The 12,697-nt window shown below is 61.9% G+C and overlaps 1 protein-coding gene across 5 annotated transcripts; it reads left to right on the forward strand.

Moving 5' to 3' along the window:
- The first annotated feature begins 150 nt into the window (after positions 1 to 150).
- Positions 151 to 12,384, forward strand: IFFO1 (intermediate filament family orphan 1). Of its 5 annotated transcripts, none has more exons than XM_065887149.1 (10): positions 151 to 929; positions 4,605 to 4,665; positions 4,757 to 4,852; positions 5,496 to 5,636; positions 5,935 to 5,943; positions 7,979 to 8,160; positions 8,262 to 8,382; positions 8,641 to 8,736; positions 11,486 to 11,616; positions 12,273 to 12,384. In XM_065887149.1, exons 1-10 carry the CDS (start codon positions 151 to 153, stop codon positions 12,382 to 12,384), a joined length of 1,728 nt encoding a protein of 575 aa, XP_065743221.1. The 5 variants fall into 5 exon arrangements, with proteins under 5 accessions (XP_065743221.1, XP_065743222.1, XP_065743223.1 ...); XM_065887150.1 differs by having other exon boundaries at positions 8,003 to 8,160; XM_065887151.1 differs by having other exon boundaries at positions 8,003 to 8,160; positions 8,644 to 8,736.
- Positions 12,385 to 12,697: the final 313 nt, after the last annotated feature.

The following is a 12,697-nucleotide window of genomic DNA, read 5'->3' on the forward strand; positions in this document are numbered from 1 at the left end:
CTGGCCTCCTCCGCCCCGCTGACCTCTGCCCCTTCCGCCGAGCCGTCTGATTGGCTGCCCCTCGTCCCCCTGGCGCCTCATTGGCTCTCCTCCCTCGCCCTCCAGCCCTGCTCTTGCACGGGTCTCCATCTCCCAGCAGAAGGCGCAGCCATGAATCCGTTATTCGGCCCCAACCTCTTCCTCCTCCAGCAGGAGCAGCAAGGCCTGGCCGGGCCGCTGGGGGACCCCGTGGGAAGCGACCACTTGGCCGGCGGCGGGGACGTGCCCCCGGCGCCGCTCGCCCGGGCCGGCCCGGCTTCCTACTCGCCGCCCGGGCCGGGCCCGGCGCCCCCAGCCGCCATGGCGCTCCGCAACGACCTGGGCTCCAACATCAACGTGCTCAAGACCCTGAACCTCCGCTTCCGCTGCTTCCTGGCCAAGGTGCACGAGTTGGAGCGCCGCAACCGGCTGCTGGAGAAGCAGCTGCAGCAGGCGCTGGAGGAGGGTAAGCAGGGCCGGCGGGGCCTGGCTCGCCGAGACCAGGCCGTGCAGACCGGCTTCGTCAGCCCCGTCAGACCCCTGGGGCTGCCCCTGGGCGCCCGGCCGGCTGCCGTCTGCACCCCGTCGGCGCGGGTGCTGGGCTCGCCCGCGCGCTCGCCGGCAGGCCCCCTCGCGCCCTCCGCGGCCTGCCACCCGGCTCCCTCCACCTCCACCTCCGCCTCCTCCGCCTCCTCCTCGTCGGCCCGCTTCATGCCAGGCACCATCTGGTCCTTCTCTCACGCCCGCCGGCTCGGGCCGGGACTGGAGCCCACTTTGGTGCAAGGGCCTGGCCTGTCGTGGGTGCACCCCGACGGGGTGGGCGTCCAGATCGACACCATCACCCCCGAGATCCGCGCTCTCTACAACGTGCTGGCTAAAGTGAAGCGCGAGCGGGACGAGTACAAGCGGAGGTAGGGATCGGGAAGGTGGGGAGGGGGCTCAGCTCACGCCACACTGGGGCCGGGGCTAGGTGTGCGTACAGGAGCCGAGAGCAGCTGGGGCCCAAGAATCAGGGAGGAGTCAGTATGAGTAAAGTTCCTGCTGTGTAAGGAGGAACTTGGAAGTCCACAGAAGGAATTGGATACCCGGAGACTAGAATCCCTAGAGAATGCAGAAGTCGAGACTCGTGACCGGAAGGAGGCGTCTAGGAGCCGAATACTGCGGGGAACACTTGTTTTTCATCTAGGCTGCAGTGTTTGGAGGACTGTGTTAACTGGGGGTTTTGTGATGTGTAAAAGGGACATGGGTCGGAGAGGTCACATACGGGCTACTGCTTAATCCCCCAGTCTCAGCCCTCGGAGCGACTTTGTGATATAGGCTCCACATTACTGATCAAAAGTTAGAGGCAAAGGTTGTAGTTTTAATTTGGGAGTCGAAGGGAAATGAGAAGGGGGTTGGAGAGGGGCCGCACCTTGCAGTAGGTGATCCTGCCTCTGCCCAGGGTTTCCCAAAACGGCGTCCGAGGGAGCAGCAGGGCTGCTCTGCTTCCATCCAAACCAGAATGCTGTGGGGACCTTAGGGCATTTCTGGGAGTAGGTCAGAAAAGGAGGGAGGCGGGAAGAAGGAGTAAAGGGAATTCCCTAGGGAAAGGGGAAGGGCCTATGTAGTTGGCCCAGGGCTAGCCTTGGAAGCCGGGGGATCTGAAAGTGCAGAGCTGAAGGCGGAGGAAGTGTGAAGAGGGCAGCAAGGACCCGAGTAGGAGAAGGCTGGGAACATGGACACACCAGGAAGTGTGAAGAGGGCAGCAAGGACCCGAGTAGGAGAAGGCTGGGAACATGGACACACCACACCTTTGACACAAGGCAGCTGGGGCAGGCCGGGTCGCTCTGAAGATGAGGAGTTGGTTTACTGCAGGGAGCCCTGCGGGGTAGCACAAGGCGCCAGGGGAGGGGATGCGACGCGGGAGTGCTGGCTGCATCCAGGCGGATCCCCTAGACGGCTGATAACCACGCCATTAGGACAGCAGCGTGAGCACGGCCAGCACTTTGTACACTCTGTGCCTGGGACGCCATGGTTGAAGCCGAAGGAGATGACAGGTCAGAAAGAGGCTTAGGCTTCAGGTTTAACCTCTTAATGAGCTACGCTGACCCCTTGTGGGCAGGCCTGGGAATTACCCTTGCAGCCCAGGGGAGCCGAGATTTGTGTCTGGTGGGGATTGGCTGAATGCTCGGGCAAATGACTGCTGGGTCGGCTTGGGGGGTCGGGGGCGAACTTCAGGGGTCTGTAACCCGCCAGAGGCTAGCAGATCCCAGATCAGCAGGCTTGCTGAGGTGGAGTCCTGTCCTCATGCTGGCTGGCTTCCTTCCTTAGTTGTAGTCCACGATTGAAGTGTCTTTGGGAGTCTCAGTCATCCTAAAACCATCATTCAGATAGATGCCACCCAGAACCATCCTGCCCCAGCCACTGCAGGAGTTAATTAACGCCGTCAGCAGTGGAACATGGACAGTTCTGGAATACATCCATAACCACAGGAACAACTGCTGTTGTCGGGGTGTTTTGTTTCTAACTGGAAGAGTATTTTGGTCCAGCTGTCCAGGGCAGCAAGGGGTTATTCCTCGGGGGTTGATGAGCTCATAGCTCATAGCACCGCTGTGCAGAGGGCCTCACAGCCAGACGTGGGTGGTATGTGATACCGGCAGTTACTCATTCTTCCACCCCAGATCCCCTGCCCTTCTTCTCTTCTCTTCATAGCAAAGCTAACTCCCGTCTGTAGCCTGGAAGACGTGGGCATAGTATGAGCACTAAACTGGGAAGGAGCTGAGGCCTCCTGGTTCTGGGTTCAGCTCCCCTGCCTTGTGCGACCTTGGGTGGATCTCTTTTTCCTGGTCTCAGTTTTTCCGACATAGGAGTGGCCCCTGCTTCCTCACTTCACTCAGGGAGACCGTTTATTTGGAAGAAAGATGTTTGCTCAATGTAGAATACGTGGAAATTGCTCAGATTCTACCCATGTTTAAAGAACCTCGCGAGGGAGACCAGATTTAAATGGAGGTCAAAACGAACCCATTCGTGGGAATGTCTGGCTGGAGTACAGATAGAATTCTAGTGAGCTTCCAGATGGTTTGTTTTCAGATTTGTTTTTTTGTTTACCCTGTGAGATTTTATTAATCTTAATCCATACCTAACTTCCTTAAGTTTCTACCTGGAACAGTTGAGTTCACGGTCCTGCCCTTCCTGATGTGTCTTCTCCAGGGTTATGGTCCCCTTGTCTGTCTTGCTCCCTCCAGGGATGCGTGGACCCCAGGGGCATCAGGGTACTGCATCCCCTGCCCTCACGCTGTAGACGAAGAAACCAAGGCCCAGAAAGATAAATGTCTTCTTTAAGAAAATACATAACCTGACACTGCTGGGGCACTTCCCTGGCCCCAACTGTCTGAATGAGAATGCCAGAGCGAGGGGAGGGGCTGGGTGGGGAGCCAGGAAGACGGGAGGGGAGCTGGGCTGCCTTCTCCCGGCCCAGCCCAGCCGCCAGGAGGGGCAGCCACGGTGAGGTCGAGGAGTTATTATTAGGAATACTGCAGTGCGGAGAAACGGGAGAGCTAGGAGAGATGGGCCTGGAGGAGGAGCCCGGGGAAGAGAGCTGAGAGGCACCTGGGAACAGAGATGGAGGGGAGGGGAGGGGAAGACCAAATCCTGGGCCTGCGGAGTGTGTTCTCCGTGCTGCTTCCTAACCACCTTTCTGGTGTCGAGGTTTCTCCCTTGGTGCAGTTGCCCTCCTTTCTCAGCCTGGAGGAAGCTTTTCCAGGATGGGGGAGAAGTGCTGGGCTATGTCATTGGGGTCTGAGGAGTCCCGCTGTTCCAGCCAACCTTGCGGGGCCCTGAAATCAATCCTAAGCAGGGGTGTTGCCCCCGCCGCTGCCCTCCTGCCTGTGTGAGGAGGAGGGGGACGCGCCGGCCAGCTCCCAGCCTTGGCCAGGAGCGCCTTCTAGCCTCCTCATGGTCTTAGGCTCTGCATGCGGGGGCCCAGGAGGCCCTGCCGCTAGTTCTTATCCGCCACGGTTTCCCTCTCCCTCTGGGTGTGGGTGCTTAGTGATCCCAGGCTCCTGCCCGCACCCTGGCCCCTCTGCGACTCACCCGGGGCCTCTGGGTGGGCAGTTTCTGGAGCTTGTGGGGATGGACTTCAAGCATCTCCTAGCAGGCTCTTGACCACCTTTGCTGATGCCATATGTGTCCTGCAGCTGCTTTTACAGGATTAATGGTACCACAGGAGGCAGGGCAGCGGGCTAGACGAGCTCTGTTCTGGTGCAGGCAGCAGGCGGGAGCCCGGATCTGAGGACTGGAGGTGGGAGACCGGGCCGGGTGGTGTGGGCAGAAGGAGGGGGACGAGGCCAGCCGGACAGCTGGTCGGGCTGGGCCCTGCGAGGGACCAGAGCAGCCGCAGTTGCTCTTAAATGGTGCGAGGCCGGAGGTTCCGGGAAGGCAGCTGGTGAGCTGGGAGCTGGCGGGGAGCCTGGAGCCACACGTTTCTGCCCGGCTCCTCCCGTCTGGGGAAGCAGACCCAGGGCCGGGGCCTGAGCCAGACGGGCGGGGGGCGGAGAGCGGAGGCGGGAGGACCCCGCACCCAGGCGCCGGCCCTTCGCTGTCTGCAGGTGGGAAGAGGAGTACGTGGTGAGGCTGCAGCTGCAGGAGCGCGTGAACGAGCTCCAGGAGGTGAGGGCCGCCCTGCCCCGCCTCGTCCCACCTTGCCCTGCCGGCAGCCCGCAGGCAGTGCGGCTCACGCCGGCTTTCTCCCGACCTGTAGGAGGCCCAGGAGGCTGACGCCTGCCAGGAGGAGCTGGCCCTGAAGGTGGAGCAGCTGAAGGCCGAGCTGGTGGTCTTCAAGGGGCTCATGAGCAACGTGAGTGCGGCCACGCCACCCCTCGTCCCTACCCGCCGGGGCGAGGCTGCCTGAGGCCAGGGAGCCGGCCTTTTTAGTTGCACCCACTTCACTGACCCTCCCCCCAACGTATGTGCTTCCATTTCTTTTCCCCTTGCCCACCCCCTAACTCCGGAGAAGAGACAGCAGAAGTCCCCGTGGCCTCCATCGTTCCTCAGGGTGGTTTGCTCACAGTGTGGCCCTGGGTGAAGCCCTGACCCCCTCTGCCTTCATATGTGGGTCTGTGGAATGGGATAGTAAAGCGCGCACTTCGCAGGCTGGTTCGAAGGTTGCGATGCACTGAGTTAGGACAGCGGCGCTAGTTCAGTGTCGGCTGATGTCACCACTGCGATACTTTCTCCACTCCCATAGCCCCTGCTGGTCAGTCAGTCAGTGTCTCTTGGAGCCTGAGTTCCAGGAGGGAGCCCCCTGCATGTCCCAGCCACTGGGCTGTGCCCTTCGGGGGCCCCGTCTGGCCAGGGAGCCAGCTGTCCTGGGCAGAGTGCTGGAGGGGCACCCAGGAAAAGGGGTGCCTTCTGCTGGGAGGGGCCGTGTGTCTGGGAGGATGAGGGGACGTTGCCGGGCCCTGAGGACCCCCTCACCGCCCTCTGTGCTCCCCGCACAGAACCTGTCCGACCTGGACACGAAGATCCAGGAGAAGGCCATGAAGGTGGACATGGACATCTGCCGCCGCATCGACATCACCGCCAAGCTCTGTGACTTGGCCCAGCAGCGCAACTGCGAGGACATGATCAAGATGTTCCAGGTGAGGGCAAGGGGCGCCTGGGTCCGGCCCCCGCCCCGTCCCACCGCCTGGTGTCCGCGCCCGAGCTCTGTAGGGGGGCGCGGGGCCGCGAGAGCCCGGTCCTCCGCGGGAGCTGGGCCCGGCCCCTTCTCGGAGAGCTTAGCGCGGCAGCCGGGCCCTGGCGGGACGAGGCTGGGGGTGAGGGACAACCTCTGGAGAGGAGTTTGGAGCGGTCTCTAACGCCGTCTCTCCCCTCCCCTCTCTCTCCCGTCTGCCTCCTCGCCTCTCTGCCTTTCATCTTCTCTTGCTTCCTCCACAGAAGAAGCTGGTTAGTTCTGCTCTCACGCAAGCTTCCTGCGTCCCCGGCCCATTTCTCAGCTCCCCAGGCCTCCTGACCTGCAGGGCTCTCAGCGCAGACCCCTCCCCTCTATCTGGCTGCTCTGCTCCCTTCTTTCTCTCCCCACCCCTCCCTCCCTCTCCCCCCTCTCCCTCCCTCTCCCCCCTTCTATCCCTCTCCCCCTTCTCTCTCCCTCTCCCCCTTTCTCTCCCCCTCTCCCCCTTCTCTCTCCCTCTTCCCCCTTCTATGCCTCTCCCCCTTCTCTCTCCCTCTCCCCCTTCTCTCCCCCTCTCCCCCTTCTCTCTCCCTCTCCCCCCTTCTCTCTCCCTCTCCCCCTTCTATCCCTCTCCCCCCTCCCTCTCCCCCCTTCTCTCTCCCTCTCCCCCTTCTCTCTCCCTCTCCCCCTTCTCTCTCCCTCTTCCCCCTTCTATGCCTCTCTCCCTTCTCTCTCCCTCTCCCCCTTCTCTCCCCCTCTCCCCCTTCTCTCTCCCTCTCCCCTCTTCTCTCTCCCTCTCCCCCTTTTATGCCTCTCCCCCTCTCCCCCTTTTATGCCTCTCCCCCTTCTCTCCCCCTCTCCCCCCTTCTCTCTCCCTCTCCCCGCCTTCTCTCTCCCTCTCCCCGCCTTCTCTCTCCCTCTCCCCACTTCTCTCTCCCTCTCCCCGCCTTCTCTCTCCCTCTCCCCACTTCTCTCTCCCTCTCCCCACTTCTCTCTCCCTCTCCCCCCCTCTCTCCCTCTCCCCCTTCTCTCTCCCTCTCCCCTTCTCTCCCCCTCTCCCCCCTTCTCTCTCCCTCTCCCCGCCTTCTCTCTCCCTCTCCCCACCTTCTCTCTCCCTCTCCCCACTTCTCTCTCCCTCTCCCCCCTTCTCTCTCCCTCTCCCCCTTCTCTCTCCCTCTCCCCTTCTCTCTCCCTCTCCCCCCCTCCCTCTCCCCTCTTCTCTCTCCTTCTCCCCCTTCTCTCTCCCTCTCCCCCTTCTCTCTCCCTCTCCCCCTTCTATCCCTCTCCCCACCTTTTCTCTCCCTCTCCGCCCTTCTCTCTCCCTCTCCCCCCTTCTGTCCCTCTCCCCCCTTCTCTCTCCCTCTCCCCCTTCTATTCCTCTCCCCCTTCTCTCTCCCTCTCCCCCCTTCTCTCTCCCTCTCCCCGCTTCTCTCTCCCTCTCCCCCCTTCTCTCTCCCTCTCCCCCCTTCTGTCCCTCTCCTCCCCTTCTCTCTCCCTCTCCCCCCTTCTGTCCCTCTCCTCCCCTTCTCTCTCCCCCTTCTCTCTCCCTCTCCCCCTCTCCCCCCTTCTCTCTCCCTCTCCCCCTTCTCTCTCTCCCCCCCACTTCTCTCCCAACCTGTTCTCCCTCCAACCTGTTCTCTCCCCCCAACCTGTTCTCTCTCCCCCCACCTGTCCTCTCCCCCCACCTGTTCTCTCTCTCCCCCCACCACCTGTTCTCTCTCCCCCCCACCTGTTCTTTCCCCCCCCAACCTGTTCTCTCTCTCTCCCCCCAACCTGTTCTCTCTCCCCCCCACCTGTCCTCTCCCCCCACCTGTTCTCTCTCTCCCCCCCACCTGTTCTCCCCCCCCATCTGTTCTCTCCCTCCCTCTCATTCTTCTGTCTCCAGTTCTCTCTCTCCCTTTGCCCTCTGGCTTCCAGATCTGGATGTGTGACTCAGGTTCTGCTTTGTCAACTCCGTGTCTCCCTCCTCCTTGCAGCCTGAAAGTTTCCTCTCAGTTCAGTCATTTCACTAGAAGACTTTTTTTAGAAAAGAAATCCTCTGGGCCATTATGCACATCTTACTGTGGTCGAGGCCAACCATGTCCCCCTTATCTTACTGCTCTGTTTTCTCTGTTTCTTGTCTGTCTTCCTCCTAGTCTGCAGCCCCGTCCCCATCTGTGTCTGTCTGCCTGTCTCAGCGACGCTGGTGTTTCTGTTCCGTCTTGTAACTGTGTCTTCTCTCTGTCTGCCCCCCCTTCCCGCTGGTCCATGCTTCCCTCCCCTGCCGGCGCCCACGCCCTTCTCCTCATGCACCCGGCCTCGTCTCTGTAGTCTCTGCACTTGTCTCCCATTAAGGTCCCGTCCATGGGGGGGCGGAAGCGGGAGCGCAAGGCTGCCGTCGAGGAGGACACCTCCCTGTCGGAGAGTGACGGGCCCTGCCACCCCGACGGGGACGAGGAGGAGAGCACGGCCCTCAGCATCAACGAGGAGATGCAGCGCATGCTGAACCAGCTGTGAGTCCCGCAGGCCCCTCGCCGCCCCGCCCCCGAGGCCGGAGCCCCGCCCAGCAGCCCCTCCCTGCCGCCCGCCCTGACGCCGGGCTCCCTGTCTCTAGGAGGGAGTATGATTTTGAGGACGACTGTGACAGCCTGACTTGGGAGGAGACCGAGGAGACCCTGCTGCTCTGGGAGGACTTCTCGGGCTATGCCTTGGCAGCTGCAGAGGCCCCGGGAGAGGTAACCGCCCTCCCGGCCGCAGGGTCCCGGCTCCTCCTCTCCGGGCGCCACGCCGTCTCCTCCCCGCCCGCCGTCCACGCCGTGCTCTGTCTTCCCTTTGTGGCCACCCTCCGTCACCTGCTTCTCCCTGGTCCTTTGTCCTCGTCCCCTCTCTCTCCGGCTTCCTTTAACCTGACTCACTCTCTCCCTCGCCTTGCCCTGTGGTGCCCCGTCCCACCCCTCCCATCTGGCCTCCCCCTGTTTCCCTTTCCTCTCCAGCAGCCGGAAGACAGTTTGGAGAAGGTGATTAAAGATACTGAGTCCCTGTTCAAAACCCGGGAGAAAGAATATCAGGAAACCATTGACCAGATAGAGGTAAGGACGTGCGCTGAAGCCGAGGGACCCAGGTTCCCGGTGGGTCGCAGGTGCAATGGCCTCACCCCTGCGGGACCCCAGACACCAGGGCCTCCGCATTTCTTCCTGACGGGGGCGGAGTGATCTCCCCACTGTAGCACCTCTGGTGGGTCCTTAAGACCTCAGGCTGGGGAGGGAGGCCGACAGATGGGGGTTCAAACCTCCGCTCTGTCACCTCCACTCTAACTTTTAACAGGCCTCCTCTCTCTGAGCCTGCTTCTTTATTTGTAAAGTGGGGTTCTTACTAATACCTCCCTCAGGGTTGTTTGAAGGTCGAGTGAAGTAAGGCCCAGGCAGAGCGTGGGGCAGCGTCTGTCTCGTCATCAGCGCAGCCTATGGTCGTTGCTTTATTATCATCGCTGTTATTGTTAGGGCTGTGGTGAAGTCCACTCGGATGGACTTGAACTTTGCTGCGGTCGCGGCTCAACCTTTGAGCCAACGGGGAAATCTCCACTCTTACTCCCTAGCCTTGAGGAACCTTCTAGAGATGCGAGTGGAACTGGTGCTTCAACTTAAACTCTAGGCCTCTAGGGGCGGCGGGAGGGATTTGTGGCACCTGGGAGGAGGGCCTGTGGGACGAGGCTTGCGTGCGCGTGCGATTCTCGTGAGCCCTCCTGCCCGAGTGAGCGTGAGAGGGTCCTTTCCATGCACTCTGACTTGGGGATGAGGCTGGGGGCCTCTCTCCGAGCCCACTGCCCTCACAGCGGCAGTGGAAGTTGAGGAATTATTTTCCTACATCCTCGTTCCCCCAGCGCCCATTAGCCGACCCTGTTCCTTTCAGCAAAACCTGCTTTCGTTTTTTTTGCCCGGGCAGACAGGTGCTCACTTTTAAAGGCACTGCTGGGTACTTCCCTGGCAGTCACATGGTTAAGACTCCACACTTCCACTGCAGGGGGCGCGGGTTCGCCCCCAGTTCGCCCCACCACCCCCCGCCAAGTCCCACATGCCATGTGGCCAAAAAAAAGGGAAAAGAAAGGCACAGCCAGGCCACTAGCTGAGGAGCTGGGAGGGGGAACTGCACTCCACTCTCCCATTTACACCATCCCACTGTCCTCCTCCTCCCTACGCCTAGAATGGCATGATGGGAGGTGTCAGCGGGGCGGACACGGTGGTGGTGGCTGCAGTGTTGCTCCTGGACATCCAAATGGGACACCTGAGGTCCCTTCAACTCAGTGACCTTTGATCTCTCAGGGGCCCTGGGATGGAGGCAAGGACCATTTCCACCACTGGATGGTGAGACCAAGGCCCAGGTGGAGGGTGGGCGGGAATTCTTTCCCCCACCCCTTCCCCTCCATCTGCTCCCAGCCTCACCCCTCCGCCCTGCCCCGCTGCCGGCGTGCACGGGGTTTGCAGTGTGGCTTTTGGGGTCGTCTCCTTCCTGCAGCCCTGCTCTGAATGTGGCCGTCCTAGCCTCGTATTCTGCTGGAATATGTTTGGTTCGTTCCCTTGTTCCCTGCCCCGCTGAGCGATGAGCTCCAGAGCCCACCCCTCCTCTTTAATACCGGGGGGCTCTCCTGAGGTGTAGGGATTGGGCTGTAGGTGGCAGCCAGCCTGGACAAGAGCTGGCGGCGCCGCATTTCCCTCCTGGACTGAGCAGTCAGTGCGTCCTGCCCCCGCTCGTGCTGTTGCTGCTGGGCCCCGGCTGGGATCCCAGCTCTGGAGCCAAGGCTGTCGCTCGAGCCGCGCTCACTAGGGCTTCTGATCCACCCGGGCTGCCGTCTCTGTGTCTGGCTATGTGACTATTTTCTTTCCTCTCCGAGTTTCCCATCCTCTCTGCCCAGTTCAGACCGTTCACAGGTGGCTTCCCGCCCTTTCTCTTGGCTCTCGAGCAGTCAAGCACGTCACCTCCGAGCAGTTTCTCTGCCTCCCCTTGTGCCCAGAACAGAGAGAGGCAGCACACTGTCTGTGGCCAGATCTTTCACCCCCTCTGTGCCCGGCTCTCAGCTCTACCTCGGAGCCTGTGGCGCAGAGGCGGGGTCTGGGAGGGAGACTGCGTGCCCTCGACTCTGGGCCACACATCGTGTCACGCATGACGTGTCTTGAGTCGGGCTACATCTCAGAGCCCGTCGGACATTCAGCGGGGCAGGCAGTCCTTCCGTTCATCTCTGAAAAGGACTTACAAGTGAGAAAAGCAATGAGAGGAAATAGGTGGCAGGAGAGCAGAGTGCCTTTCAGCAGGGCCCAGCCGGCCTCGGGCCGAGTCTCGTGGACGCTGCTTGAAGTTAACTAATGACTCTGCCGTCGAGGTGTGGGGTGTGCACGCAGGGATGAGTAGGCCCCGTGGCCAGCCCTGCCAGGAGCTCCCAGCTTGCAGAGGGGGACAGGCTGGGGGGACAGCGCTGTGTGGGGAGTGAGGACTGGAGCAGGCCCCGGGGGGGGGCCCCGGGAAGGGGCAAGGTCATCCCCACGTCCCGCCCGCGCACTCAGGAACATCCCTTTCTCACGGCTCTCGTTGGGAGTCTGTTCCAAGAATGCAGGCCCAGAGCAGATTCCTTAGTGAAAGCCTCTGTGGGAGAGACTCCCGGGGAAACTAGAAGGAATGATGGGGTATCAGGCACCTTCTGCCTTGAGCTGGTTTAGTTTAAAATCTGAGTCCGTCACTTCCACTACGGCTGCCTGTGCCCCCGCCCGGGGCGCTTGGCGGGTTAGCCTCCCGGGGGCGGGGGACAGGCCCTGCTGACCCGGCGGCCCTGCCCTGCCCCCGCCACAGCTGGAGCTGGCCACGGCCAAGAACGACATGAACCGGCACCTGCACGAGTACATGGAGATGTGCAGCATGAAGCGGGGCCTGGACGTGCAGATGGAGACCTGCCGCCGGCTCATCACCCAGTCCGGGGACCGGTAAGGGCCCCCCCGGGCACAGGCGGGGCGGGGACAGTACCCGGCGCCCCTCACTGGGGAGCCCCGAGACCCTCCGGCAGTGACTCAAGCCCGTCTTGCCGTGGGGCTGCCCGTTGGAGGCCGCCTGGTCTGCTCGCCCCAGCCCGGCAGCTCCCTCCCCCTCGGCGGTTGTCCATCCGTGGTTGGACTGCCGAAACCTCCCGATGCCGCTGACTCTGGCGGTTCCCCTGGTTAGAAAGGCAGCTAAAAACTGACAGGGAGCACAAGGGGCAGAGTTTTATCTAAAGTCAGCGCCACAATTTGTGCCTTTGATCCTGCGTAAGTTTTTAAAAATCGCAAAACTACTTCATAGCCGTGAAGCTGGGGCCACAGAGCCGGTGCCCTCCGGCTCCCGCGGCGTCTCGTACTGTGACCTCAGATACTTCTGAACTCAGCCTCTCCGAGTCCCCAAGTTAAAGTGGGGACCGTTTCTTACCCCCTTCCCCCCTCCCTTGCCCTGCACCCGCCCTTGCCCTGTGGTCCTCCTGCCCTGCCTGAGATGCTGCCTGCCAGGGGATCAGGCCAGGGGTGGCGGGCGTGCAGGCCTTGTCAGGGCTCCTCCCGCCCCGAGGTTACAGCTGACCCGCCCCGAGGTCACAGCTGACGCTCTTTTCTAGAAAGTCTCCTGCTTTCACTGCGGCCCCACTTAGCGACCTGCCGCCCCCGCCGACACCGAGCGAGGCTGAGGACTCCGATCGCGATGTCTCATCCGACGGCGCCGTGAGATAGGGGCCTCCTCGGCTCGCTGGGACTCACCGAGGCAGGGGGCTGGGTGGTTCCCAGAAGGGAATGCGTTTGTCCTGCAGCACCGAGCCTGGCCCCGGCCACGGGGCGCTCCTCCCCAGCCTCCCCGCTTGGTCCTTGGCCTCTCTAGGGGTCTGGGGTGTCTGGAGCGAGGCTTGGCCTGCCCTTCCCGGGCGACCCCCTGCACAGCCGGCTCTCCTGCCTTCATGCGTGGGTGAATGCTACCTTCCCATCTTTAAAATGCTGCCGGAGCACTCGTGGCCCCTCCCCTCTCTACTGAGTAAGGAACGTGATGGAC

Source organism: Phocoena phocoena, chromosome 11, assembly GCF_963924675.1.
Source record: "Phocoena phocoena chromosome 11, mPhoPho1.1, whole genome shotgun sequence".
NCBI lineage: Eukaryota > Metazoa > Chordata > Mammalia > Artiodactyla > Phocoenidae > Phocoena > Phocoena phocoena.

Excerpts from the sequence above, each read along its gene's own strand:
- IFFO1 (XM_065887149.1), top strand. The coding sequence starts at position 151 with ATGAATCCGTTATTCGGCCCCAACCTCTTCCTCCTCCAGCAGGAGCAG. Across the intron at positions 8,161-8,261 it reads CAGCGCATGCTGAACCAGCT|GAGGGAGTATGATTTTGAGG; the intron begins GTGAGTCCCGCA and ends CCCTGTCTCTAG. Across the intron at positions 11,617-12,272 it reads ATCACCCAGTCCGGGGACCG|AAAGTCTCCTGCTTTCACTG; the intron begins GTAAGGGCCCCC and ends GCTCTTTTCTAG.